This window comes from Aotus nancymaae, unplaced genomic scaffold, assembly GCF_030222135.1.
Source record: "Aotus nancymaae isolate 86718 unplaced genomic scaffold, 86718_ANA_hifiasm-v0.15.2.pri h1tg000003l, whole genome shotgun sequence".
In the NCBI taxonomy this organism is placed as follows: Eukaryota; Metazoa; Chordata; class Mammalia; order Primates; family Aotidae; genus Aotus; species Aotus nancymaae.
The window spans coordinates 21,649,052-21,673,293 of record NW_026988414.1 but is presented as its reverse complement, the minus strand read 5'-3'; the positions used below and the strand labels follow the sequence as shown (position 1 = coordinate 21,673,293).

Genomic DNA, 24,242 nt, shown 5'->3' with positions numbered 1-24,242 from the left:
AATCATTTTCAGAACTTGTGGAATCCCCATTCTTGGCTTTTTAAAAGTTAGAACTGGTCCTCCAGAGGAGGATTTGGGCTGTCAGGGATGACAACAGCTGTATTCTGAGTACATGCAGCTCTCTCTCTCGGGCTCTTTGGGTGGGAGGAATTGCAGATTCTTTTCTCTGCCCCCTGTCAGCACAGCCTGCCACAGATGCCCAAGGGAAATCCATAATGCCTGGAAGATCCAGAAGCACAGCCAAGGCATGGCTTGCTTTCTCTGGACCAGAGAGTAGTATAACTGTTTATGATAAATAACATGAAACACCAATTTATGCTTCCTGGTTTTCTTTCCCACTCGTAGTGGGAGACACCACTAGCTAATTTAGAGTGAAACTCGTTGGCCTTCCTTGCTCCGTAGTCTGTGTTGCAACGCTACAGTCTCATGAGCACCACCATTACAGAGATGAACAGTCTTATCCTTCTGAGCACCTCTGTGTATGTGCTGCCTGGGATGATGGAAGGGCTTGTGGATCTGCATTGTCCATAAAGGTTAAAGCAAGCAGATTTATCTACTTTTCTCATCATGGGCTAATAATATTGACAAGAACAGTTTTCTGGTTTTTTATATTTTAAAATTAATTTGTGATTATTATAGAAAAAATATAAAAAGAATCAAAAGTGATTCATAATCCTACCCTCCCAGGAATAGCCACCTTTCTAGGTTTCTTCCATGCCCATAGGTGCATGGAAGGCAATATTGGGTTTATACTTGCATTCTTTTCTATTGCTGCTGTGAAAAATTACCACAGATATAGTAGCTTAAAAAATACGCATTTATACAGGCACAGTGGCTCATGCCTGTAATCCCAGTACTTTGGGAAGCTGAGGCTAGAGGATCGCTTGAGCCCAGGAGTTCAAGACTAGCCTGGGCAACATAATGAGACTTTGTCTCTAAAAGTAATAATAATAATGATTTTTTAAAACACACATGTATTATCTTGTATTATCTTACAGCTTTAGAAGGCAGAAGTCTAAAATTCATCTCTATGGACTGAATTGTGCCCTCTCCCCCAAATTCATATGCTGAAGTCTTAACTCTCAGTGTTGTGGTATTTGGAGGTCAGGCCCTTTAGGACATAATTAGGTTTACATGAAGTCACAGAGTGGAGCCCATGATAGGATTAGAACCCTTGTAAAAAGAGACATCGAACAGCTGCTCTCCTCACTGTGTCAGGACACAGCTGTCCTCAATCCAGGGCAGCTGTCTGCAATCCAGGGAGAGAGCCTTTAGCAGAAACCAACCATTCTGGCACCTTGATCTTGGACTTCCAGACACTAGAACTGTGAGAAAATAAGTACGTGTTGTTCAGACCACCCAGTCTGTGGTATTTTGTTATGGCAGCTCAAACAAACTAAGACTGGGCTAAAATCAAGGTGTCAGTGGGCAGTGTTCCTTATGGAGGCTCTGGGGGAGAGTTCACTTTCTTCTCTCTTTCATTCTGTATGCTGCCTACATTCCTTGGCTCATGGCCCCTTCCTTCATCTTCAAGCCCAGCAGTGCAGCGTCTTCAGATCTCTCTCTCTCTCTCACTCTCTCTCTCTCTCACTCTCCTACTTCCCTCCTGTGATTATATTAGACCCAATTAGGTATTTCAGCATAACTTTCCCATCTCAAGTACCTAAACTAATCACACCTGCAAAGTTCTTTTTACCTGTAAAGCAACATATTACAGCTTTTGGTGATTAGGACTTGAACACTGTTGGTGAGGCCATTATTCTGCTCACCACAGGAGGCAACATATAGCATTCATCTTACGCTGATTGAGTCTCTGCCATGTGCTATGCACTTTTGCTTTCTTTCACACAAATCATTGTGAGCTAGGATTTGAACCCAGGCAGTCCGGCTCTCCAGCCTGCACTCTCGAACTCCTGCAGTATATCTACTTTTGCAATCTGCTTTTTCTCTTAATTTATTTTGAATATTTTCTCATGATCTTAACCATTCTTCTAAGTTTGAGAGTCTGAAGCATGATTTCTAATGGCTAAGTAATACTTCATTTCCTGAATGAGCCATAGCTAACTTAACCATTCTTCAATAGGAAGATATAGTTAAAAAAATACAGTGGTGAATGTTCTTGTACATGAGCTTCGTGCCCATACTTAAATATTAACTGAACTTGGGCCAAAAAAGTTCCTTGGGAGCTTCTTAACAACTACTGTACATTAGAGAACAGTATTTCCTAAACTGTTTTTTTTTTCTCTTCTGCATTTATTCACTTATTAAAATTTTTTTTTAGAGATAAGACCTCACTATGTTAACCAGACTGGTCTGAAACTCCTGAGCTCAAGTGATCCTCTGACTTCAGCCTCATGATTACAGGCATGAGCCTCTGTGCCTGGCTTTTTTCTTGAGGCATTTAATAGATTCTATGAAGTGAGATTTTCTGGTTAAACTTGAGAAATGGTGCACCCCCATCCCTGAATTAGAGCTTCACAATCTTATTAGCACTGAAACCAGAATTCCTCTGGTAAACAAATCCCCCCTCTCTCTGCCTGCTTTCTTTAACCCAGTGTTTCCCAAGCTTAATTTGACCCAAGATTTTTTTCTTTGCAGCATCAAGTACTATCTTATAAAGCTAAGGTAACAGGACACAATGTTAGAAACACAGCTTTGGAGTCGACCTAACCAAGTGAAGCCGCTTACCCTCAAACACCTTCAAAACCTTAAGTCTGAAATCATTCCGATGGAATAGTTTGAATATAATCATGTTTATGAAGTAAACTCAAATGTTTCCTCCACTCAGAATTTCAGTGTAACTTTGTTCTAGTGGTTCCTTATGTTCATTGTAGAGGTCACATTAATTATACCTGTTCCCTGCTCTGTAAATGTCTGGACTGGCCATCAGCCAGGGCCAATACAGGTCTGCCCTGAGGTCTACATGGCACTGTGTGTTCATGTTGCTGTCCAGGGATAGTGACTGAGGTCATTCAAGAGGGCTGTTCTGGCCACACACGGTGGCTCATGCCTGTAATCCCAGCACTTTGAGAGGGTGAGGCAGCCTGATCACTTGAGGTCAGGAGGTTGAGACCAGCCTGGCCAACATAGTGAAACCCCCTTTCTACTAAAAATACAAAAATTAGCCAGACATAGTGGCCGGCACCTGTAATCCCAGCTACTCAGAAGCCTGAGGCAGGAGAATTGCTTGAATCTGGGAGGCAGAGGTTGCAGTGAGCCAAGATCGCTGCACTCCAGCCTGGGTGACAGAGCAAGACTTAATTTTAATAAAAGACAAGTGTTCTACAGAGTGTACAGTGCAGGTGAGGAACTGGATGGCAGGATGTACTCACTGAAAATGGGGCTAATTTCAGATATCACAGGCTATTGAATCATTCATCAGGTGAGTAAACTGATAGCAGAGCAAAGTTTGAGGGAGTAAGCAACACTGGACCTGGGGTGACTGGGGAGGTGCTGGGTGAGATGCACATGGTTTGCAGAGTCTAATGGGGCATGTCCTCTGGGCCATGGGACTTCAAGGGGCCTTATGGGGTCATGAAAAAGGATGTGATTGAGCTCTCAGGCCTGTGGTGCAGACTATTTGCATCGCACGCATGTAATGATCTCCAAGACCCAAACTGTGGTGCTATCTGCAGTGTCCACTATTGTGGGAAGAGCATCCACCACTGGCTGCAAACTCTGGACTTCTGAGGAAGTTGTCAGGTGTTGAACAGGTTGCTCTCTGGCATTTTGGCAGCCTGTGTGATTCCTAGATGACACCCAGAATTCTGGTGCCTGGTTTGAATCATACTGGGGGAGGATCATCAGAGGTCACAGGGCCTGGCAGAGAAGCCTGGCTGAGCTAGCTTCCCTCGATACCGACCAGAATGATGGCCAGAAGTCTGGGGATGAGGCATAGTATCTTCTCTCTCTGGGGACCCGTGACAGCCTCTCCTGAGAGGCTAAATAGAGAGAACCAGAACATGGGCTCCGTTATCCAAAGCAACCATTCTCAGCCCCCTTATCCCTGGAACCTCCTGCTCCAGAACTCAAAAGTCACCCTTTCTTTCCTTGTTACTCCTCTGACCTCTAGTGGCTAGAACTGGAAAAACGTGCTCCAGGGATGATACCATAAATAAGCAGGAAATGTCTTCAATGTTTAATGGCTGACCACTTCTCTATAGCAATCCTTTACCCCCGTTACAGCATTCTTTCTGCATACATCTCATCGTTTAATTCACCCATCATCAACACTGGGTTTTGGGCTCCAGACTGTGACTCTTACTATCTCATGTAACTTGGGCGGGAGTTGGCGCCTAAGCCTGTGTGGCCATGACATGACATCCACCCTAACTACATTTCAGGGTTGTTGCAAGGCTCAAATGACATGAAGCCTACAGAGGAAATGATATGCAAATCCACTTGTTACTCCAAAGCCATTGAGTCTGTGATTCTGCAGACCTAAAATGTTTTAATTCATGTATTTTGGTGAAGGCATTTAAGCTCTTTCTTCTAGCTCTCTATGGGAGATTCTGTCTCAGTCCACAAGCATTTACTTGTGGTTGTTACGTATATTTCATAATGGACTTACTGATTACTCTGCAAACATGAATTCCTCCCTTGTGCCATGTACCACAGCTACTGCTGGGATCTGACAATGATCAGACAGGCAAGGCTCTACTCTAATGGAGTTTACATTCAAATGAATTAAGGGGATTCACAGACAGATGAAACATACCTCCCTGTCCCCAAGATGATGTTATAGCTTAACTAAGAAGACAAAAGCTTCAGTAACCAGATATGATTCAAGTCAGTGTGTGAAAACGGCCTTCACAGAAATATAAACAGGAGTTCCACTGTGCTGTGTGTGAAAGGCAGAAGCTAGAAGCAATGAATATAGGCTGTGCTTTCTAGATGTTTAATGCTGGGAGGATGGCTGACGGGAGGTGATCTGGACACTTGAGAGGTCGACTGGAAAATGATGAAAAATCACCTGGTAGTTGGTGTCTATTTCTGGTACTAGAAGAGATGCAAGAATTTTATGCAGAATATGCATCAAATTGTTCATCTCACCCGATAGTCATATTATTCTTTGAGATTCCAATTAAATAGTAGCTAGATTTCATTGGATCATTTCTGTTCTAAATATTAACCTTACAGATATTAACTTTATCCTTATAATAACTATATGAGGTAGGTACCCCTATCATCAAACCCATTTTACAGATGAGGAAACTAAGATGTCGAAAGAGTAAGTAACTTGCCCAAAGTGATTTGACTGCCAAGTCATAGATTCAAACCCAAACCGGCTGGCTCCAGAGCTTGAGTGCTCACCACTGTGCTACGTTATTTCTTAAACCTTCAATTAAAAAGTCAATCGGAATTTTCGGAGATACATACTGAGTGTGCGGGAGTGAGGTGACCTGAGGTCTGGTATTGCTTTAAAATAATTCAGCAAGTCTAAGGAAGGAAGGAAGAGCCAATTATGCCAAAATCTTGAAAAATGTTTACTCTGGGTGATGTTTATAATGTTTATAGGGGTAATTATGGCATTCTCCAATTTCCATAATAAAAAATAGAAACCATTTCTAGGGAATCTAGAGATTTTGAACTACTTATTATACTGTTACTATCAAAAGACTTTCTAGTTATCTGGGTAGTTTAGATCAAAGCAATGAATTTCACTGTTATTAACGTAATGTGGCTGTGAAATGGAGTGCCCTTTTCTGTACAGTAAAAACTATTTTCCACCTAATCCCCAAATGTGATAGCTAAATGCCTTAAAAAAAATCAGTAAGGGTGGATCCTGCCAAACGTATTTGATAGAATAGCAAAATGTTTGAGTGAGAAGAGACCACAAAGAGAACATCTTCCAAAATTCCCGTTTAACAGCTATGGCGGTTAAAACTAGGAGAATTTAAGTGATCAGCTCATGATTGAAGTGGGAGTATGAAATGATGATCTATAGTCAATTACATAGCCTAGGACTGGAAGAGCAGGAGTTAAAAACCTGGGTTTCCTGGACTCCAGGACTTTGTAGCGCTCATCAGGAGATTATACCCAGTAAAGGGCTAAGCAGCCCACATGGAAACACCGACACCAGGCCTCACTCGTGATTCCTGCTACATCAGGCAGGTGCCAAGTTAGAAGTCTGGGATGTCAGATGGAGAAAGGTGGATCCCCCTCAGCTGGGAACTGGAAGAGGTCAACTGGGCCTTTCACCTCCCAAATGGGGCCATACAAGCCCCATTTATCTTGTGTGTTTCCTCCACATTCTTTGTTCACAGATTCTAGCTGCGTCAACCACAAAGGGCATAATTGGAGAAATCTAATCGTTGTACTTGAAGATACTTCTCCGAAGTGCTTTTGGGGCTCCGTGGCAATAAACCCACCCCTTGAAGGGCCAGAAGCCAGGGCCAGGCATTTCTCGGGGGGGTGGGATGCAAATGGTCTTAGTGAGAGTGCATGGAGTTACCACACCACTGTTGAATTAACCACTGACCTCATCTCTCCACCCTGAGGATTCTTGGAGGACATAGAGAGAGCTAAAATCTCCCCATTCCCAAAGCTGGTGTGCACCTTCTCCACTGCCTTTGTTGGTGTACACTTCTTAAGGTCTGGGAGGCCTCAAACCCAAATGTTTCAGGACCCCAGTGGGTGAGGTAAATGAATGAAGCTGGCCAGTGTAAGACCAGGGTGCCCTGAGAAGAACAAGCCTCGTCCTTATTCAAAGGTTTTATAACACTGGTCTGTCTGCACAAAAAGTCGGACAGGTCAGCAGACAACTGGCTACCTGTGATTTAGAGGATAGACCCTGGTGAGGAAAGCAGGAGGCCTGGCTACCATCGCTGGCTCCCTCTGACCTCAGCACCACCTTCCCTTGGCAGAGTCTCAAGCTCCTTCATCTATTAAGAAGTGGGTCTCTGAGTCTCCAAGGCACCATCACCTCTGACAGTCTAATTCTATGATCTATGATAGAATACCTGTCTCAAAACAACTGGAGCCACTGTCTGTCTGTCCAACATATATTTGCAGTGCGTGTGCCGGGCCTGTTTGATCTAACTGACTTTTTAGAACTCGGTGTCCTTGAGATCTTTGGATGGGTTTGTGCTTTAACTGTAAGTGCTTTGATCCTGTAATATAGTAAAATGGCCTACACTTAACCATCATTCTGGTACCACTATCTGTGTCAGAGGTTGTTGGTCTTTTATTTGCCAGTTTTCTCTTCTTTCTAAAAGCAGTCATGAGCAGACAAGCTTAGAAAGGGTCTTCTCTTCGTGTTGTTTCAGGGAAAATAGAGAAAGTCAAACCTCCTCCATCCCCCACCACTGAAGGCCCCAGCTTGCAGCCTGACTTAACCCCCGAAGAGGCTGCCGGAACCCAGCGGCCCAAGAATCTGATGCAGACCCTCATGGAAGACTATGAGACACACAAATCTAAAAGGCGCGAGAGAATGGATGATAGTAGTGTAAGTTTTTCCTCCTTTCCTCTTTCACTTCTCTGAGCGCGGCCGTCGGTGTGGCGTGTGGCATTCCAGTTCAGGCACAAAATGTGTATGTGGTTGTCTGGTCAGCATTAGGGTTCCAATATCAGTTTTCTGACATGTGGTTTCACATACCTGGAATTGAATTTGGGTTTTTGCCTGTTTCAAAAAAAAATGTTAATCATGCAGGGAGCTGGTCCTTTGCTGCCAAGTATAGCTGAAGTCTATCAGCAAAGCTAGTGCATGCGATGTTTGCTGTGCAGAGAGACCGCATGCAAGGGCCACACAGGGTGAAGGATGCAAGTGCCCTGAAATGATCCTTAAGCACTTAGGAGCTGATTTCTACCATTGCCCAGTAGGGAATTAATTTCTCTAGAGAAGGATGAAGATGTTGTTTCTTCAAAGCCGACTCTCTGGGCAATCCCTCACAATGTTACACAGTGCTTAAAAGACTGAGCGTGTTTGGGGCTGTTAACAAGCCCACGTGCATAACTTGACAGCAAAGAGCCAGTTAAAATGACAGTTGAAAACCACGTGGCTACTCTGCTATCCCCAAGCCCTAGTAACTTTGCACAGAACGTTCAAATTAACTATGAAGGAGTCATCTGCTCTGTGGTTTCTTTCTACAGTTAGAGACATAGGAGCTGTTGCTCTACACAGTCCCAGGAGTCTGGAAATCAGCCTCAGGTTTATGCCAACCTGCTGTGGGTCTTCTGGCACCAGTCTCTTACTACATATTGAGGTCACCACCTCCTCCGCTGACTGCACTTAAGTCACAAATCGTTTGGGTTGGTTGAGGATCCTACCGGGTTTACCTGAGACAGTCCTGGCTTATGCCTGTTGCAGTGTTATGATTATTAGTATCCCCATTCATTCTTTTGGGGATATTTGTCACAACCCAGGTTGTGACAGAGACAGACCCTGTCTCTACAATTATGGCTCATTGCAGCCTCAACCCCCTGGGTTCAAGCAATCCTCCCAACTCAGCCTCCTGAATAGCCGGGATCACAGGCGTGTGTCACCCCACCCAGCGTATTTTTAAACTTTTTTGTAGAGAGGAGATCTCGTTATGTTGCTCAGGCTGTTCTTCAACTCCTGAGCTCAACCCCAGCCTTCTAAAGTGCTGGAATGACAGGCACGAGCCATTGTGCCCAGCCTGCCTTTCCCTCTTAAAAGTGTCCCAGTTTGGGTGATAAACCATCTGGTCACCTTAAACTTGAATGCTATGGGGTTCACAGTAAGAATTCCATGCTGCTTTATTGCCTTTTATATTCTAGCTGGCTAAGTTAAAGGATTCCTGGAGGTGAAGCCCAGATATTGAGAGTTGCTTTCAAAACATGGTGGTAAAGAGAGGAGGAAAGCAAACAGATATATGGCAGCCTGGCTACTCACTTGGCATCTGCCAGGCTTTCCCTGTGTTTACACCTGAACTGCATGGAGCACTGGCTCAGCTGCTCTCTCAGGCTGCAGCTGTTTTACTGGGCTGTTGTCTGTATCAGACAGTGGGATGAGGCCTGGCCCTTGGTAGCTGCTGCGGACATTTCCACTGCTAAACTCCGCTGTAGGGGAGGCAGCAGCTCCTTTCGTGAACCTGTAGGATTTTTCCCTGGCTACTCAGTCACTTTCACCAGTCCTTCTTTGAAGGCCCACTTAAAAGGATAGAGTTTACCTTAGGAATTTTCTGGAAGCTAGATCATTTTGAGGCTTGGTGCCCTAGGCGTCCTGTTTCTTTTCTCCCAGTGACTCTGCGGTATACATCAGCAGCTTTGGTAGAATTTAGCCAAGTGGATGCCCCACACTGTGGTGTGGATGGGGAGGCACAAGTAGAACCACTTAGTCTGTGACCCATGTGACTGTTTGCTGCACACACTCTACTTGTCACTTGTGTGTATCTTTTGTGTCGTAGTGCAGATGATAGGGAAAAATACTCCAGACAGGAGAGTAGAGGCAGTTCTCACTCATTTCTTAAAGGTAGAGGGCTGGAAGCCTCTTTCCTGTACACGCTGACACTCCGCAGCCGCCTAACGAATGCCAGCCAGGTTGGGTTTGTCCTTTGCATGTAATGAAGCTGCTTGGAGTCAGCGTTTTAATATGCTGATTGCCCTTCCCTTAGAAAACCAAGAGGCAGCCTCCTGTCTCTATATTTCCAAGTAAATAAACATTTTGAAAAAGGAAGAGACCTAACTAATTAAGCTGTTAATATCCCTGGATCTTGGATCTTTGCACTGTTACTGCTATTACAACAGAACCAAGTTTGTTGTTGTTGAAAATTCTTAGGAGCAGGACAAAATCTACCCATCTGCTCTATGCTCATTTAAGAGACCCAAATCTAAAACAATAAATTCAGATTGCCTCTACAGCAAAGATGCAATCCTCAGTCAGACTTCGAATGAGAGCCCTCTCCTAGCGCTTCCGATTCAGGGGACCTTTTCTCCCGTATCTATGTCGATCGCTGGTGAATATGTTGAAGTTTATCTGCAGGGATGAACAAAGATTCATTTTTTTTTCCCCTAGCCAATCTGTGGCCCCTTTTTCATTTTTTTTTCTTTAATTGCCTCTTATACCAGAAGGATGATAATAGAGAGCAGATGAATTGCTGGGTGGTTGAGTTGTGTAACTGGCTTACCTATCTGTAGAAGCTTAAAGTAATTCTCTTAAAGATAAAGTAATTCAGGTCTCCGGCCTCCACTTACATACACTATTCTCAGGGAGAAACATGGCTTCTTAGACCCTCCACCTTCTAAGCACCTCAGTGGCTCAACTTACACGCCCAGCATCTCCCCATGTTATGTAGCATCACCCCTAGCACCTCCATCTGCTGATATTTTTTTCCAGTTAGACACTTAGCAGCATTTTGGCATGGCCTTTTGGAGATGATAAACTGAGAATCAGTGCCTGTCACATGATTAGAACACAACCATGTGTTTGCCCATTGAAAGTTACAGTTCTTTATGAATTGAGCAAAAATAATTCTTATTTTCTATTCTTTCTAAGGAGAAGGCAGAGTTAAAAACAAGCTAATAATTGGAATGTATATAAAGTGTGATAAGTTAGACACAATGATACTGAGTAGAGCGAAAGACAGAGAAGGAGAAAGAGAATATGGCTATGCCTGAAGTTTTGCTGAGTGAGAAAAACTGATCTTTGCCATCAAAACAGGTTCAGTGTGCCCCGAACCCCTATGAGAGCTGTGATGGCCTCTGGAGTCCTGTCCACAGAGACTCAGCTCTGGGCCCTGCTATCTCCAGTTTTCCACTTTATAAAAAGTCATATGCAGGGATGCCCCTGGCTTACGGGAGTCAAAGAGCGGTGTTATCAAAAAGTTATCCCTGGCCGGGTGCGGTGGCTCACGCCTGTAATCTCAGCACTTTGGGAAGCCGAGGTGAGCAGATCATGAGGTCAGGAGATGGAGACCATCCTGGCCAACATGGTGAAACCCTGTCTCTACTAAAAATACAAAAAAATTAGCCACGCATGGTGGTGCACACCTGTAGTCCCAGCTACTCGGGAGGCTGAGGCAGGAGAATTGCTTGAACCCAGGAGGCGGAGATTACAGTGAGCTGAGATTGTGATTGTGCCACTGCACTCCAGCCTGGGCAACAGTGCGAGACTCCATCTCAAAAAAAAAAAAAAGTTATCCCCAACCGGTCATATTTGTTACTAGCTCAGAACTTGAGCAAAGTGCTCCGTTTAGTGGCTACAGTCCTCACCTACCTGGGCTGATTTCTTTGTCCTGCATATCACAGTCACCAGTGAGTATCTCCAGCCTCACTTATTAAAGGACCTCTTGGCTAATTCTGGGGCCAGGGAGAATTACTATCCCCACCCCTACCCACTTACCCAGGGCTGTTTACCAACCTTGCAAGGCCTTTGTGTGAATTAGAAAAAAAACCATCCTTGTTCCTTTGTGAAGATACAGCCCTGCACCAGCCACACATTTTGGAGGTACAGTAGGGGACTGGGCTTCAGCACCATTCATCCCTTTAGCCTGGTGCTTTTGTGCAGTGCGGACACCACACACCCAGATGCAGCAATCCTACTCATATTGTGGGTTTCTCTTATCTGGAAATGTTCTCTTATGTGGAAATGTTCCCTTATCTGGGTCTCATACCATTTCTTCTCAGTCATGCAATTCATAATGGACTAGTGAATCCTAGTTTCCTAAAGGGCTTCTTAATGCCTTGCAAAGGGACTGCCTCCAAGGTGGGGTTGCCCACTCATGGATCTGGAAGACATTTGGATCAGTGGGCACAAATGATGGGCTATTGGGATGTTTTTCCTTTAGGCATGAAGAATCCCTCTAGGAAACTATTATTCATCAGTCCATCTTGAGTTACAACACTGTATTTAAGCAAACCGGATTTTTCTAGCCAATCGTTTCCCCAACCTGACCTGAGCCTCAAAAAGTGAAGGTGATGGGTCATTGAGTCAGTGATGCTCATAAACATCTGGAGGGTTTGCTTTGTCTTTCTCAGCTAAAGGGATGTTGACTAGAATCCAAATTATAGCCTCCCAGGTGTTCAGCCCCGTCTTTACTTCTAGCACAGGATCTGCTCTCATTGGGGTTTTCCTGTGTGCTCTCCTTCTCTTTCTCATCCCAAGACTTAATTACTGAGCGGTCATCCAACCACTCTGTCTTGTCTTAGAAGAAGAGAAGACCTCATCGGTTCTCCTGGACTACATCAAAGCTGAGAGTTCCTGGCACATGTAACCCTTCCAGACCAGGTCATGCATTGAGAGCTGTGGCCACGCTACCGCTGAGTGGGCTAAGGAAGCCCATCTGCCTCCCGTTCCCCCAGACTCTACAGGAAGCTCCGTGATGCTTTGTGCTCCCCTAACTCACACTTGCATACTCACTCTTACCCTACGGAAGGTGCAAAGGAGAAATAAGAACTTCTGACTTGTCAGCTCCCAGCCATTATCCCAATCATGACAGAACTGTAATTCCTGAGTGTTACGTATAAGAAGCAGTCAGTGATCACAGATGTGTGATCCTACTAACTAGTCGATGGCTATCAATGCCCCGAACCAATAAATGCCTTAAATGCCCCAAGCAGTGTAAATGTGTGCTCATTATTCTGGAGAGAGCTGCCCCAAATTGGTCCTGCTGTCTCCTTTCCCATAGTCAGGCCACTTTCTTCTGTATTTTGTGGAAGACTTTTAGTCCCCTATAGGAACTAAAGGATCATTTCAGTTCCCAAGTGCTCATACTAATGCTGAGCAGTCATCCAAAATGGCTATCAAAGGATGATCCCACTCTCAGGACCTCATCCAGGCCCCCAAGATTCTGATGAGGGAGGCGGTATGGTCTGTCTGCCTAGGCAGGGCTACTCTTAGGTCAGTTTCAGAGAATCCGCCTCCACAACCCAACTCCTATGATTAGGATCATCTTTTAATGGAACAACTGGTTACAAGATGGCTCTGGGGTTTAGAGAAGCCTACGGGAAGAGAAAAGGCTGTTTGGCTACAGATTCTAGCAAATCCAAAATGGCCCCCGAGGACCTTGACGGTGGGCAGCTGGTTGTGTACAGAGGAGAAGGAATCTTGTTAATTCAAAGTGCGGAAAATGAAAGCAACATTTTGAATTAACAAAGTACGGCTTATCTGATATTTTTATTAGTGAATAATACGGTATTTCGTTGCTGCAAAGGACAGACTTATAAATAAACTAATATCAGATGGAGCAAGTCTTGGCATGGGTGTGGAATGGTCTCCTGGTATTACTTCCCCTCCCATCCACTCCTGGTGTGGTGCCTGTTCCCGGGTAGGGGGTGTTCTGTAAGTGTGTCACTGCCATGTACTAACCCTGGTCTTTTCCCTCTCTGCCAGTACACCTCTAAGTTACTGTCTTGCAAGGTGACTTCCGAGGTACTTTTCAATTTGTTTGTCTTGGTCTTACTGAATGCATGATCTAGGTGCATGCTGTTGTGGTTTGCCATTTCCTGATGAGTTAAATGAAAATGGCAAGAAACATGGCTTGTCTCCATATGTATTTTTTTGTGTGCCTTTTCTGAATTATGGAACTGCCTCAAAATGTTGGAGTCCATGCAACAGTGATACACAATGGTGTGCTGTGCTGTGCTGTGCTGTGTTGTGGGGGCGAGCGGGAGGGTACTGGGGAAGACCTTGCCTGCTCACGGATCTTTAAGGCGTTTGGACCAGAGGACACAAGTGATGGGCTATTTTGGATTTTAGAGTTTCTTTAGGTGTTAATAGCAAGTATACTTGGTCTGGTTGGAAGACAGTGCAGCTCATGCAGATTGAGCTATTGATTTTCACCCATTCTTTGTTTACCTTAACATAAAGCTAGAAATCTCCATTCTATAGATTTAAGATGAGCCATCCTTATCTATAGATTTATCAAATGTGAACCATCCCAGGCCTCCCTCCTTCCAATCTTTAAATGTATATCTTTATCTTAGGAACTTAAAGACTTGAGTTCTCCAAAAGGCTCCTTGTTTAAGAGACAAGGTCTTACTCTGTCATCCAGGGTGGAGTAGTACAATGGTGCAATCATGACTCACTGTAGCCTTGACCTCTTGGGCTCAAGCAATCCTCCCACCTCAGCTTCCAAAGAGCTGGAACCACAAGTGTGTGCCACCATGCCCAGCTAATTAAAAAAAATTTTTTTTTTTTAGGGATAGGGTCTTGCTATGTTGCCCAGGCTGGTTTCAAACTCCTGGCCTCAAGTGATCCTCCTGCCTCAGCCTCCCAAAGCATTGAGGTTACAGGTGTGAGCCACCGCTCCTGGTCTTCTTTCCTTTTACACAGATTTCACAAATATGAGAAGGTGTAATATTTTTCTCTTTTAAATTTTTTTTCTATTTTGTCCATTTTTCTTTTTGCTGAGAAAGCACAATATTTTTCATATGTTTATTTTTATATTTTATTTTTATTTTAAAAAGATTATTTCAAATATATAGAATTGTAGAGAGAATCATTCATTCATTTATTTAACAATTTTTGAGGCTCTACTGTGTGTCAGGCATTGTTCTAGGTTCCAAGAATACAGCAGTCAACAAAACAAAGTTCCTGATATCATGGAACTTGCATTCAAAATAATATAAGATAATAAAATAATAAAACCCACCTACCCAGCTTTGTCCGTTCTTATCATTTCATGATATTTAATATTTTTAAAAGAAATTAATATTGCAAATACAATTTAAGCCCTCTTGTTACTTCTCCCAGTTCCCTCCTCCCCTATCATCCCTAGAAGTAACTATTTTTGAGCTTGTTGTTCATCATTTCCATGCATGGTTTTATATTTATACAAGCATATATATACATAAACAACACCTGATTTTTGCATGTTTAAAGACATTGTATAAATGGTAAGTCATGTCTCAGTATCTGCTGCTTCTGACTTTGTTCTGTCTGCATTGTTTTTAGATGTGTCCTTGCTGGTCAGTGTGGCTCTGGTTCATTTTTTATAACTGCTATATAGTATTCCATTGAATGAATATATCACTATTTATTCAATCTTCTATTGATGGAAATGTAGACTATTTCCAGTTTTTTTTTAACTGTTAGAAATAATGCTTTTCTGAATGTTATTATACATGTCTCTTTATGTACCTATGGAAGAACTTCTCTCTGTATCTAGGAGGAGAAGCACTGACTATTAGACTGAAACATCCTAACATTTACTAGATAATGTAAATTAGTTTTAAAATTGATTGTATTAACCTGTAGCATAATAAGTTTTTTGGTCACTCTATTTAACCTGAGAATTATATTTAAATATAGAGCTGAACTGCTGATTATCAGTAATTTCCTTTCATAAGATATTAGATGAATATTGAGAATTTCCTTTCATGAGATATGAAATGAATATTGAGAATGTCATTCTGTACCTTCTTTAATGCCTAATTGTGGTTCTCATTTGCAGGATGGCAGTTTGAGAATTAGTACTAAGCCCATCTGCTTTGAATCAATTTAAGGCAATGAAAATCTAGTCAAATATATCCCAGGAAGATAGAGTTGGGCTCACTCTGTCTTCAATTTAAGAGCAGATAGGGGTCTGAAATATAAATATGAATAGGTTGATATTATTTAACATATCTGTCTTTTGTTTCATATCTCCAAATTAAAATTGTCTATGTTGATTGCTCTCCAAAGTTAAGTCCCTCGAATTCTCTTAAGCATTAGAGAGAAAAATTAATATTAAAATGTTGTTGAAAGATAATTGTTTTTTATTCTCCACCAGACCTGAATGTGAATTTGTGAAAACAAGAAAACTTTATTTATTTTACTTTTTTTTTTGAGACACAGTCTCACCCTGTTTTCCAGGCTGAAGTGCTCTTGTGTGAACTCAGCTCACTGCAGCCTCTGCCTCCCATGCTAAAGCGATTCTTGTGCCTCAACCTCCTAAGTAGCTGGGACTACAGGTGCCCGCCACCATGCCTGGATAATTTTTGTATTTTTAGTAGAGACAGGTTTTCACCATGTTGGCCAGGCTGGTCTCGAACTTCTGGCCTCAAGCAGTCTGCCCGCCTCAGCCTCCAAAGTGCTGGGATTACAGGCCTGAGCTACCACACCCAGTCACAAAACTTTAAATCAGATCCATTTTCCATGGGGAATGTTGATAGCTCTTCTCTGATGCATCTTCCTCTGGACTCCTTGCAGCCACTGGGCAGCCATATAGTCTGGTGGCCTCAACATCAACTCTGCACCCAGAGTGCGGAGTTCAAATCTTGGTTTTGCCTTCTGCTAATTGGGTAATTCTGGGCAAGTTACTTAACCTCCCTATGCTTCAGGTTCTTCACATAAAAAATGGGAGTAATAACAGCATGGATTTCATAGACTAGTAGTGAGAGGGTTCAAACAGTAACATACTACTTAGGACGTGAGTATGATGGTTATTAGAGCCCCAGAGACATGTGCTTTTTTGCCCAGAAAATAAAGGAATGAACTTTAGAAAGTAAAGTTAATATGCAGTAATAAACAAGTACTAAGAGTTCTAAATTTGTAGGATTCACACACACACACACACACACACACACACACACACACGGATGTGCACACGCATGCCTGAATTAATTACAGAACAGATACTCATTCACATACCTTCCCCAAGGGCTTGGTTTTTGAATCTTCTAAAGACCAGTTGTGGGGCAGCTTTACTCCTAGGCAGCCCTGGGTCATAAGCCTTATGAACCCAAAGACAGCTTTATATCAAGGTTGCCAGGTATTTCAGTAATGATGTTTATTTTCTTGTCTGTGCCATTACTAGAGGCTTTAGATTTCACTAGAAGTTTATTGTATGGCCATGGTAAGTGATTGTATGACCATGGTAAGTGGGCATACAAACTAGGGGAATGAAGAGAGCTCATTGTTGGTGTAAGTGAATTATTTGGGCCCTTGACAAGCAGATGTCCAAACCCAAGCTAAGCTAAATGTTTCCATAATTATGAATATTATTTTTCTGCCCATTACACTTTTCATTACTAAGCTCCATGAGGGAAGGGACTATTCTATCCTCAACACAAAGCACTGTGCCTTATACTTGGTAGAAAACTAATAAATGTGTGTAACTTGGATCGATAGATGGCTTGTACCAAGAGTTCCTGGAGAGCAGAGCAAACTTAATTTGCTCAAGTTGTTTGAGAATTAAAATGGGTTTAAATAACAAGAAAAAGAACATTCCAAGAGGATGGGGACCATAATTTTTAGAACTTTAGATTTACTTGTAGTTTTTATGTAAACCTTTCTGTTTGTATCTGCAATCTGAAAGGCAAAGAGATGATCCTTTTATACAGTGTAGAGTTCTTTATAAAATACCTTATGTTTTTATATGCCACTTCATAATTTATAAATCCCTTTCACATGATGATAGAAATAATTATTTCATCATAGTAGGCTCTGCTTTAGAGCTTACTATGCACTGGGAACGATACTAAATATTTTTCATACATTGCCTCATTTATTTCCCTGTCCAACTTTATACTGTAGTTTTTATGATCCCCATTTTACCTGGGGATACTGAGGCACAGGGTAATTGACTTTTCCAAGGTCACGAGGATTTAAAGTAGATCTGCCCAGACTTCGGAGTCCACAGTGCCTCTGAGAAAGCCTGTCAAGTGGGGTAAGTGTGTTATCCATTTTATAGATAAAGAAATGTGAGATAAAAGATGAACAACAGGCTGGGCGTGGTGACTCACACCTGTAATCCCAGCATTTTGGGAGGTCAAGGCGAGCGGATCATGAGATCATGAGTTCGAGACTAACCTGGCCAACATGGTGAAATCCTGTCTCTACTAAAAATACAAAAATTAGCCAGGCGTGGTGGCGCACATGTGTAATCCCAGGTAGTAGGGAGGCTGAGGCAGGAGAATCACTTGAACACAGGAGGTGGAGGTTGCCATGAGTGGAGATCATGCCATTGCACTCCAACCTGGGCAACAGAGCAAGTCTCCATCTCAAAAAAAAGATCAACAACAAAGGACAAAACTGGAAATAGAGCCCATGCTATAACAGATTAGACTATTAGAAAATTTCTCTATTTAACTATAGCAGATTTGGAAGCATGCTTTCCTTCTGCTCATCTGTTATTCTTAGATATCTGTGGATATTGAGTGAGTGACCATATACAAAACACGTTATGACGTGACTTATGTGCTTAACAATGCATCATTCATTCAGCAAACATGCCTGAGGAGGAATAGGAGAGGCTTCCCAGAGGAAAGCACATTGAAGTTCTAGGTGGTCCATTCATTTGGCAAAAGTGCAGAGAAGCAGATTGAGATGGACCCCCAGAGCTCCCAGCTACCCGGAATCTGCTTATGTCTGGGCTCCCACCTCTGCCTGTAACTGTATCTCCTTGCTTCTCTGGAGTTGCCAACTATATTAGTCCATTTCCATACTGCTATGAAGAAGTAACCAAGACTGGGTAATTTAGAAAGAAAAAGAGGTTTATTGGACTCACAGTTCCACATGGCTGGGGAGGCCTCACAATCATGGCAGAAGGCGAAGGAAAATCAAAAGCATGTCTTACATGGAAGCAGGCAAGACAGTGTTTACCGGGGAACTGCCCTTTATAAAACCATCAGGACTGGTGAGACTTATTCACTATCACGAGAACAGCATTGGAAAACTCACCCCCATATTCAATTACCTCCCATGGAGTCCCTCCCACTACATGAGGGGATTATGGGAGCTACAATTCAAGATGAGATTTTGGTGGGGACACAGCCAATCCATATCATCAATATCACTGTCCCTTGCCTAACTGATTACATTTAGAATAAGCAATGCCTTCATTGCAGTTTGAGTAATCAACCAGTGTTGGCTCTACTGAACTTTTCTTTTAAATCAGAAACTGTATGTCCTAAGCAAATGCCAGGGCAATTGGTGAGCATACCTGGGCTTGCATTTGCTGCAATGTCATGAAATAGAACCATTTTTCATATGTTGGCAACCTAAATGCCGTTCATCTGGAATCTCTTCTTGATTAAACTGAAACTGGAGCAGACAGGCTGAAGTCTCCTCTCAGGAGTCCACGGACTGCTCTAGTGAACGGGAGGAAGGGAGGCTCTCCCTCAGTGGTGGTGGGCCTACTTGTCCTTAACGTTGTCACCTTTCATTTCATTGATTAGTGTAGGAGGCCTGAAGTTGCATCAGAATGCTGAGATTGCTTTTATTGGTCCAAGAACCGCCCCCCCCCCCGCCTTTTTTTTTCCCATTTAATGGCTTTTTTAGTTTAATTTTGCCAAAGTGGGTTTTTGTACTATAAATATTATCATGGCTTAGGTAGGTCCGCAAAGCTTGATGGACTGAATCCACACTGGTCCAATTTTTTGGAATTACTTTCTGGTTTGCTTGTTTGTGAAGAGACTAAGACCATCTACAATGTGCTGTCCAATATGGTAATCACTAGTCACATGGAGCTATTCAAATTAAAATTTATTAAAATGAAATAAATATTTAGCTTATCAGCCATACTAACCCTATTTCAAGTGCTCAATAGCCACATGTGGCTAGTGGCTACCATATTGGATAGCAGAGATACATTTTCGTCATTGCATAAAGTTCGATTGGACAACACTGATCTATTGTGTGCAGGGATCTGCTTTGTCTGAAAACTTGATACAGAGTCACATCTAGTTCAAGGAAACTTGCAGAACATTTCATGAAAATTAAATCTCTCTGTAGTGAAAACCAGGGATCAAGTAGCAGATGAATTTTGGCTGTGAGATGAATGCATAACCACAACCTCCCATTCCCCTTTCCCAGCGTCTCTCCTATCTCCCAGCAGTACTAGAGACTATCACTTTCTCCTCTCAAACTGATAAAGAGAAAGGAAAAACGAAACAGAGAAATTGGTTTGTGTTCATAATTAACATCCATGAACTCTGCATAATTTTTTCCCCTCTCTTTACAGGTCCTTGAGGCCACACGGGTTAATCGAAGAAAGAGCGCACTGGCGTTGCGCTGGGAAGCAGGGATCTATGCCAACCAGGAGGAAGAAGACAACGAGTAAACTTCCTTCAACCCAGGAAGTGTCTTTGGTGCTTGGGAGACCAAGAAACCAAGAAATCAACAACTGAAAGCATTTTAATGGACTATTTATTAAAGTGCAAACAAACTCAGCAATCCTTATGTAGACCAGAAGCTGCAATACACAATGATGAAAAATAAAACAAAAAGGAAGTCCACCCATCAGACTCTGGACACCCGGGAGTCAAAAGAGAAAGGATTTTTTCTGGTGACTCAGTCCCAGTGTCTGGTTTTGGGCCAATCCACAATTGATCCAAAAGGACAAACGATGTTAAAAGCAAATCCATATAGTTGCTACAGGCGGAACTGAGACCAGCCTCTCTGGGTGATGAAGGACAATGGTGATAGGGCCACTTAGAGAGCAGCAGGGCCCAGGCTGGTGCAGCCTACATGGCACAGGATATTTCCCTGCACCAGTTTCCCACCTGTCGCTCGCAGCATCAGAGGGTGTTGCATTAACTCCATTTTCTCCAGCAGCCATAAAATGAATGGCGTTTCTCTCCATATTTGCCCAGAAGAGGCAGTTATGATTCCACTTCTCTTACATTTAATTATTTTTAATTGAGAACAATTCATGATCACAGTTCATACAATTCACATTTTAAGACAATGTTTCTTCATGTTGCAAACACAATCTCTGCTACATTAGGAGGCTGAGAAAGGAGAAGAGAAAAACAAACCAAATGGATGATATTAGCTTTAGGATCATGTCTGCTTATGCTCTTCACTGATCTGCAGTTTGTGAGAACACATTTTCACAGTTACGTTTCTTCATAGGAAAGCTATATTTAGTGGGCAACAACTATTTTTATGATGGGATGGGGGAATATATACATGTATAGAATCTGTCTACATTGAACAACTTGGTTCAAGATGGTAGGGGTATTTTTAGGGTGGCAATAATTGAAAAAAAAAGGCAAACTCTGCCTTGGAGAGGTGGATGACAAGAAATAAAAAAGTGTTTCTAACTATTTTATATTATAAAGTAGGCCTTAGAGATAGGAAGAAGAATGATGGATTCTTTTTGGGTCAATCAGAAAGGAAACACGAAGGAAAAGTAATGAAGGTAGAGAGAGAAAAAGGGAGGGAGGAAGAAAGAATGGGAACAAAATAAGGAGGTAAGAGATACTATTTTTGCTGAGCAACCAGTGTTTTTCAGGATTATACAAAGAAAAATATAGAATAGAAATTTAAGTGCAGGCTTGGAATCAGCTACAAATCCTAAAGATGGGGTGTGTGTGTGTACACCACTGTGTGTTTGTGTAAAATGTGTTTGTTCACGAGTAAGGGTGTATGTGTGTGTGCGGATTAAAATTCCAGCGTGACCATGGCACTTGGGTGTACAGGTAATTCCTCCAAAGCTGTTTGCTGGCTTCAGGAGTGAGTGAGAATTTCTTTTTTATGAAAAGGGATATAAAGGCACCGAGCTGATGCAGTATTTGTAATATTAAGTTGACCTAACAAGGTATTTGCATGAGTCACAATTGCAGAGTTTTGAGCAGTTTTGTAATTTGACATTTAGGAAAGTCTCCTATTTATTCTCATGCTTTGTATTCATGCTTAGTATACTATAGAGGATGCCAGCTTTAATCTTTCTGTCATTTAAAGCAATATGATAAGGGTATTCAATAATTGGGTGCCCTAAATTTCTGGATGAGAAAATGTTCAATTCTGGCCATGAGAGAGAGAAAAAAAAATAACCAGCCTTCTCTTTTTTTTTTTCCCTTTGTTTTAAAACTGTGGTTTTTAAAAAAGCAATAATTAAGTCAGACCTCACTAAAAATCATTTTTGTTTTTATATTGTTATGTCATAAGCTCTAGTATGTTATTCTAACAAATAGCAGTTCCACAAAATTTGTATGTAGATGTTAATGCACATTTCCTTTGTTTCTTTTATTAGACTAGTGTTGACTTTGGGGGGAAGTTTATTCACAGATGAGAAGTAGCACAAAGTAAAAAAAGGAAGCATCTACTAATGAGGATCCTTGAAAACTGTCAAGGGAACCTGCAACTTGAAGTCACATTCTACAGATGGCAGCCAAAACAGATATGGGCAGTTGGCACTATCTTTATATGGTTCATTCTCCTGAATATTCTGAATGAATTCTCAACAAAATGTGCTAGCCATTGGGAGCACAAAACAAATATGATCCCTGTTGCAGGAAATTCATTTTATAGTGAGAGAGGCTGCCATGGAGACTAACATTCTCAGGAAAATGAGATCTGTGTTAGATTAGAAGTCCAGACATGGAATGGGAGGACCCAGGAAAGAGGATTGTCTTTGCCTGAGAATTTCTAGCTAGAGGTCCCAGATGCCTGGGCTGAGGACTCAGCGACAAGGAGGCGTTCCCAAGGCAGACACAGGGATAAGAACAGAGGCAGCAGCATTGCAGGCGCCAGGCACAGTGGCAGTTAGGATGGCTGGAGAGTAGGATAGTTCAATGTGTTGCACAAAAAATGTGCTTCATGTTTTCTCAGACTGACTCATGGATCTTGTAGAGACCATAGACTTGGTAAAAACTCCCCCATTTTTCACAAGAGGAAACCATCCTTATGACTTACCTTAAAGTTTTTTGTTCTGTTTTGATGGAAACCATGTGCTACATGAAACCTACATTTGACAAGAGAATGTACAGCTAAGAGAAAAGCTTAAGAGGCCACACTATTCACAGAATCGCTTTAGAGGCAATGAAGTGGTCTTTGACCACAGTTGATTGAACCAGAACACTTATTCCTTAAGGAATATCAGACTTACAGAGCTGGGGGATCTGGGGCCATGCTGTGTGTGTGGATAAGGAAAGAAATGCTGTTTCTGGGACTCTCCCACAGTCACAAAGCTGTTTTCACTGTGGCCCCTACATCTCTTAACTTTTGCTAGTTCTCCTCCCGATTACTGCTGTCTATTTTCTTGCTCTACTCACTGAAGATCCTATTATAATCCCATTAAAATGTAAATTTACAGTTTACTTGGGAGAGCCAGATTTTCTCTGTGCTCTTGAGTTTTTTATTCATTCAGGAAACCTTGGGCCACCGCTTTGTACATACCACTGTGCTAGGCTCTGGGATTCCAAATGAACCCTTTTAACTTTCTGAAGATGGGACCATCCCCTGGAGGAAAGTCATTCCTGCTTAATCCATCTAGAGAAAGAGGCTTACGAAAAACTTTGCCTCTGATGCTCGGCCCCATCCCCAAATAGCACGCAAGCTTGTTAACCTTACCTCTTACAAAATGTTTAGATTCTGTAGATGTGAAAAGCCTTTCTGGAAGTATTGCATTCTGCCGTGTGTATAGGTGTTCTTTTTCCTCCGGAGTTGATTAACTACTGACATGCCTTGGCTTTCTCATCCAGAGATTATGGAAACAGGGTCTGTCAGTGGCAGGAGGCCGGGCTGTGTTTTACTTGGATGACGCAATGCAATTTAGTTGCCTCTTCATACCCATGCATGCTGCTCACCCTAGACAATGACATATAAGCCGTATATAGATCAGTGTCCACATACACACACACACACACACACACACACACACACACACACATATATATAGTGCGTAACAAGGAACACTAAAACAGTATTGATTCTTGTCTCTGAAGACAAATAATTAAACCTTTTTTTTCCCAACTAAAGAATGAATTTAATTAAACTATGTATTGAAAAAAAAGTAGCCTGTTAGAGACAGTGAATATATTCCATTTTAGTTAAAGAACCAATTTCCTGAATTTTAAGCATTCAGTGAGCTGCCAATTTTGATTTCGTGTTGCTCTTTACTCAAATGATTTTTTTCTTTATTTTTCTTTTCTCGGGGGAGGAGGGGAAAAAAGCAGCAATACTGTGTTTGGAAATTATACTCTGTATCTGGCTTTCCTGTGTATGTTAACCACTTAAATGTTATTATCCTGCTTTGGTTTTATAGTGATTGATTGTGAGGCATTCAATGCAAGTATACAGTTATTTTCTCATTAAAACCCAATGTGTGTTGAGTTTTTATAAATAATGGCTGCTTGTTTGACCGTGGGGGAGGGTGGAAAACCTGGCCAAACAGTGGCACGCCAGCCTCCTTGGCCGCTACTGTGACAGCTTCGGCTTCCTCATGTTTGGAACGAAGGAAGCAATCCGAGCTGAGGAGGCACTGCGGCACCAGGCTGTTCTCACAGCCCCCTTTTCAGTGCTGTCCCCAGCCACCCTGGCTAGATGCCAGAAGCTGCAGGTGCCTCTTGAGGACACAGACTTCGGAGCCACAGCAAGAGCTGGACAAACAGGACGAACCGTAAACTCCAGCCTT

At 42.4% G+C, this 24,242-nt stretch overlaps 1 protein-coding gene across 5 annotated transcripts in view; it reads left to right on the top strand.

Annotated features, from left to right (window-relative positions):
- PALM2AKAP2 (PALM2 and AKAP2 fusion) overlaps nucleotides 1-23,940 on the top strand; it is a 658,794-nt gene extending 634,854 nt beyond the window's left edge. For 3 of the 5 annotated variants that reach the window (XM_064379031.1, XM_012439059.3, XM_012439060.3), the window contains 2 exons: nucleotides 7,269-7,447; nucleotides 19,845-23,940. In XM_064379031.1, coding sequence (XP_064235101.1) covers nucleotides 7,269-7,447; nucleotides 19,845-19,943 — 278 coding nt within the window. In that variant the 3' untranslated portion in view covers nucleotides 19,944-23,940. Of the gene's footprint in view, nucleotides 1-7,268; nucleotides 7,448-13,291; nucleotides 13,331-19,844 lie in introns of all 5 variants that reach the window. The other 2 variants (XM_012439051.3, XM_064379027.1) reach the window with 1 other exon arrangement.
- The last annotated feature ends 302 nt before the right edge of the window (nucleotides 23,941-24,242 follow it).